Source organism: Hyaena hyaena, unplaced genomic scaffold (genome assembly GCF_003009895.1).
Source record: "Hyaena hyaena isolate Hyena2069 unplaced genomic scaffold, ASM300989v1 scaffold_26, whole genome shotgun sequence".
NCBI lineage: Eukaryota > Metazoa > Chordata > Mammalia > Carnivora > Hyaenidae > Hyaena > Hyaena hyaena.
In genome coordinates, this window is record NW_024080658.1 from 3,732,254 (window position 1) to 3,738,253 (window position 6,000).

General features: G+C 37.0%; 1 protein-coding gene across 1 annotated transcript in view; it reads right to left on the reverse strand.

The window, feature by feature from the left end:
* Positions 1-482: 482 nt before the first annotated feature.
* Positions 483-6,000, reverse strand: part of MED30 (mediator complex subunit 30) — a 21,315-nt gene continuing 15,797 nt past the window's right edge. Inside the window, exon 4 of the mRNA XM_039227237.1 lies at positions 483-866. Coding sequence (XP_039083168.1) covers positions 771-866 — 96 coding nt within the window. The 3' untranslated portion in view covers positions 483-770. The remainder of the gene's footprint in view (positions 867-6,000) is intronic.

Consider the following 6,000-nt stretch of genomic DNA (forward strand, 5'->3'; position numbering starts at 1 on the left):
TCCAAGTAAGACCCAACACTTGAAGCACATGTTAAAAGTAATTTTCGTCAATTTACAGCAATATACAAGTTAATTATTTCCTAGTTTTAACCCGTTTGGGAGGGGTGCCTGGCTGGCTGTTGTCGGTAGAGCATCTGACTTCGGCTCAGGTCATGATCTTGTGGTTTGTGGGTTCGAGCTCTACAATGGGCTCTGTGCTGACAGCTCAGAGCCTGGAGCCAGCTTCGAATTCCGTGTCTCCCTCTCTCTCCGCTCCTCCCCCATCCATGTGCTCACTCAATCACGTGCTCGCTCACTCAAAAATAAATCTTACAACATTTTTAAAACATTGTTTAACTTGAGACTCTAAATTAAAAAACAACTAAGCTGAAATGGTGACTTGTTTAATTTGTACCACAGATAAGACTGTACTAGATATTTTCACATGTAAAAATGTTTAAACCTTTACTCTCTCCTTAAAGGGTAACAATGAGCAAAACCACCACTGATCAAGTTGAAAAATTTATTTACAAAACTTAATTTGTTTAAAAATTCAATTCCTGACCCAAACCTAAACCCTATCAAAGTTTATTACAATCTTTCATAGAATCAATAGCTTAAAAAAACAAAAAAACTGCCACTACTTTAATGTAAAACTGCAATGTAAAAATAGGAACTTTAATTCTAGTGAGTAGAATAACAGCAGATAAATAATCTTCTTCAAAGGGAAAAAATACTTGAGGGGAAAAAAACTGTATAACATGTGTAAAGCAGGAAATTTAAATATCAGTTTAGTTCCGCATTGCCAACATGGCATTTATATCCCAGATGAGATTTCGTAATTGATCCATAATTTGCTTCAGCTGTTGATTCTTCTGTTTGAGTTTCTGTAGAAACAAAAGAATTTATCAAAAATGTTTCCTGAATTGTAGACCATGAAGTTAGAAGATTAACATGTCAAAAGTGAGAACTCCAATGATCCAGACAGAAATTAAACTTAAATATTTCCTTCATGCAGAAGAGATCTCCATCCTTTTCTGGCCACATATATTCTCTGAAAGGCATAATGAATTCTCATTCAGCCCACAGAGGCCTCTGGTTCCACCCCTGTGTCTCCCTTTCTGCCTCCACTCCCACCATTCAAAGAATAAGCTAAACATTTAATTGTTCTAAAACCTAAGGCACAGGTTTTCTAAGATGCAGTGTAGTGTAATGTCAAGAGTATAACCTCTAGAGCCAAAATCTCTGGGTTCATACTCCCCTTCTTCACTAACTCAATGTGCCTCCATTTCCACAGCAGAAGAACAGGGACAAATTTGAACCTACCTCCTAAGAGTTACTATGAGGATTAACAGACTTGATTCACATAAATGTGTTAAAATCAGGCATGGCATATAAGTAAGCACTCAACAAATGTTCCTCATAGGCACTGAACATAAAAAACCGTGAACATAGGAAATAAAGTTTAATGAAAACACCGTGCCTGATGCAACTGGTCTTTGAAAATGTGGCAGAAGCCATTCCTTGCCCACAGCAAGAAGTGCGATCCACTTCTGATTCTGAAAGCTGAGGACCAGCTGGCACAGTCTGTGATGGAATCTTGTTCACAACTAAGGTCTGCTGGATGCCCTCCCCGAATGCACGCAGCTCTGAGCCTCCATATCTGCATTTCTACGGGACCACACTTATAAACTTCTCTTTGAGCACTTCCTTCAAATCCCATGTGGCAAATGTCTGCTTAGGTAAAACAAAATAGAGAACTTCTGGTCAAATTATTTACTAGTTATTATAATAATCATTACTGTTCAGTAACTTTTTAGAAACCTTACAGTAGGAATATATTTAATTAGATAATTTTAAAACTACTATATTAAAATACCTCCAGATAAAGCAGTACATGTTCCTTATAAAGAGGCCTAAAAACCTTAATATTAATTTTATTAGAGAGCAAACTAAGATTGTTATCCTATTTTATTAATTATTTACATAACAGGAAATAGCTAAAAGGGAGGACCAAGAAATTTACTGGAAAAAATAAGACAATGAACATAGATTTTAATGTTTAATATTAAAGTTAATTCACATTTGAGAAGAGAACTAAACCAACACAGATAAAAAACAGGGCATGTGTGCAGTATGCGGTTCCATGAAATTCACGTTAACATTGTTTTTGGGGGAAAAGGTACTGTTAGTATTTTAGCTACTCAGTTTCCTTAGGTTTCAGATGGCCCATCTTCTAGTTCTGTTGTCATATGTCTCTGGCAATTACTGAAGTAACTGTGTATAGAATCTAATCAAATGGATCCAGATAACTGGATGGGATGATGAGTGACCAGATGGCCAGTATTTTCCATCCTCGAGATCAAGAAACAGATACTTCTGCCGGCCATCAAGGGGAGCAGCAAGCAGGGGGACACAGGGGTAAAGGTGCTCCACAGTATACTGGGAGCGTGGAAACCTCAGTCCCAGTTCTAACTCTGCCCCTAACTTGCTACTTCGTCTTAGAAAAACTCCTCCTCTGTTGTCTTATGAGACGGCATCCTATAATCTCCAGGGCCCTTGCTGGTTCTACTTTCTGCACACCCAAACCTGGGAGCACGGTCAGCTGTGCAGATACCTGTGCGGAAAGCCAGTGGGTTGAGTGAACTAACTGCTGGCTTCAAAATGGTCCAGTCAGCTGCTGTGGCCGTGAGAGAGAGAGGCTGCTGCTGCCATGATTCCCCTCTCTAATCTCCTTTTTCAGAGATGGTGGAAAAGAGCTACTAAGAATAAAAGGAACAGAAAGAAGGCAAGATGGTATTAAAAAAAACAAACTTATTTGAATTATACCTTCCTTCTGACCTACCTTGAATATGATTACTTTTGAAAGTTTCAGAACTTTGGAATGGAATTCTGAGCCTGTAACACATTCTGTTCTGTATTTACTGAGGGTACATTATGTACCAGGCTCCAGATTAGGCATTGTAAAGGGAGAAAAATGAATAAGGAATAGTCCCTGCCTTGCAGAAATTCTGCATCAAGGAGGAGGAAGATAATGCCCAAATGACTACGGCCTGGGAAGGCAGATGCTGGGTAACCCCAGAAGACAGAGACCCTGCCTCTGACTGTAGGGTCAGAAAACAAGGGGTCTAGAAAAACTGGTGGTGAGCAGAGTATTAGGAAGATAAACATGGGCTTAGTGATAGGGACCCATTAAAGTTCCTGAAGAAAAAATATGGTTAAAACCTGAATGAAAAAAGGTTAATTGGGTAGATGTGTGGGATGGATTCTCCTGAATAATTTCAATGGCTGGCAAATCCGTGTCCATGGAAAAGGAGAAAGAGGAATGATTAAGTTTTAAAAACAACTGAAAACCATTCAGAGGCCAAGTCTGGTGAAATAAGCTCAGTGATAAAATTTTCAGTATAAATTAAAGAGTAACTAGAAGTAATAAAATTACATTTTTGGGTCATTAAAAATAAACTTTAAAATCAGTATCAAAACAGGTCCAACAGTTTCCACAGTGGGTGCATCACTAGCATAAATGCATAACTTACTGGTAAGACTACTTTCAAAGAATATTCCTTTGGAAATACAAATTCTAATATACTTGTTTAAAAAAATTCTGCCTCATTCTTCAAAAATGGACCCTGATAACTGGGTAAGATGATGGATGATGTAAGAAGTAAAAGAATGAAAAACTGTAGGGTATTCTCAAGGTAATGTTTAACTCTAGGTAGCTGTAATTAAAACAAATATATGGTATATTTTAAGGGACTTGGAAAATTTTTCTCAAAGATGCCACAAAGCTTTAAATTAAAAAAAAAAATTAGCAAAGAAGTAAAATACCTAGAGCCAAAACACATCATGAAACTATCAGCAGCAAAGTTGACAGTTATGCTTATGAGTAGTTAAAATGTAAATAAATTTTCATGACATGATACAGGGTATAATATATACAGTCTTGCCCTGATTGATTTTAACAGAGGTTGACAGCTGCCATTATCAAAATCCATCAGCTGTGCCTAATTTGTTACATTAACTGGTGAATGTGTAAGTAAAGCAGACACTTAAAAATACGTTCATGTTAAGTAGTACCATATAGTTTAATATTCACATAAAGGCTGTGATCATTGGTCAAAAATGCTTTAATTTCTAAATGCATGGACTCAATGATATGTCAACCCTATAAAAACTATCCATATACCTCTTTCATTTCTCCATCAATAAAATAGTCTCAGCAAAATAGAACTCATTCTGATGTCCTTAAAACATATAGTTTCCAACAGGTGTTCAGTTTTTACTTGGGTATTAGGGATTATGGAGTCCAGAATGCATGAAGAGAAAATAAAAAGTATTTAAATAAGCCAAACATCTGACTATTGAAACTAGAACATCCTGTCATCTCATGATTTACATCAAATACTAATTATAAAACTTTGTGCTCCCAAATTTCGTGGCCAATGGTAGGTACTGGTGGTATATACGTTGTTAGAAGTTAGGCAGACCATATATTAAATACTAAACACACCATTAATGTGTTAGTACAATTTTAAGTACACAGAGATACAGTAGCATTTTGAAAATGACTGAGTTAACCGAGGGGCATATAGAACTACGTATTTTATGTAGCTTTTTTACAAAAAGAAAATATACATTGTAACTAATTTTTGAATACTTTTAATTGAATGCCAAGAATATTTTATTACTGATTAGGTCCATAAAGCAACTTAATCATTTAATATAAGCAAATACAAATGTATTAAAAATGTGATCTGATACATATTTATGTTTTTATTTAAATTCCAGTTATTTTTGTAAATCTCTATCACAACAAATGGGAACACAAAAGGGTGCTGTTTTATTTCCATTGGAGTCTCTGTCCTCAGAGAAGACACCTGTCCACTTGTGTGAAATGTGCCTGGTGCCAGGCAGCACATGTGACTGATTCATGACAGACACTCCCACACTTAGAAGGATGGCTGGCACAAAGCAGGGACCGAAACATAGGAATAGTTTAATAGTCAATAAAAAAGCCCAAAAAGCCAAATCAAAACCTTTCTAAATCCTAGAGGAGAAAAAACAAATTCCCTAGCGATCATTTTGAAGCTTGTTCTGTTTTCCAGTTAAATCTGATCTGTTGGTATTTAAAAACAAAAAGACCTATGGCCATTGTTAGAAATAAGATTGCTGTGAACCTTAAGGAGCTCTACTAGTACCACATAATAACTCAAAAATTTTGCATAACACGAAAGAGGATAACAATAATAGACAACAGGAATATAAGAATTTATGAACATAGTTATTTAAGTAGCTGAAAAAACAAACCCAAGAATTTAAACTTTATTTCTTAGTAGCATCTATATGATCACATAATTAGATTAGGGCAACATTTTACCATCAGTAGGTAGCTTTAAAAAAATTCTCATCAGACAGATGGCTTAGTCACTTAAGCGTCCAACTTCAGTTTAGGTTGTGATCCCGTGGTTTCTGAGTTTGAGCCCCACATTGAGCTCTCTGCTGTCAGTGTAGAGCCTGCTTTGGATCCTCTGTCCATCCCCATCACTCCCCTGCTCTCTCTGTTCTTTCTCTCAAAAATAAATATCTGAAGAAAAATTTTTTTATTACAAATAGTTTATTGTCAAGTTGGTTTCCATATAACACCCAGTGCTCATCCCAAGTGCCCTCCTCCATGCCCATCTCCCCCCTCGCCCCCCCCTACATCCATCAGTCCTCAGTTTGTTCTCAGCATTCAAGAGGCTCTCATGGTTTGCCTCTCTCCCCCTCCCCCACTATTTCCCCTCTTCTTCTCCCCCATGGTCCTCAGTTAAGTTCCTCCTAATCTTCCTATACGTGCAAACATATGATATTTGTCCTTCTCTGCCTGACTTATTTTGCTCAGCATAACACCCTCAAGGTCCATCCATGTTGCTACACAAGGCCAGATTTCATTGTTTCTCATTGCCATGTAGTATTCCATGGTATAGATCAACCACATCTTCTTGATCCATTCATCTGTTGATGGACATTTAGGCTCTTTCC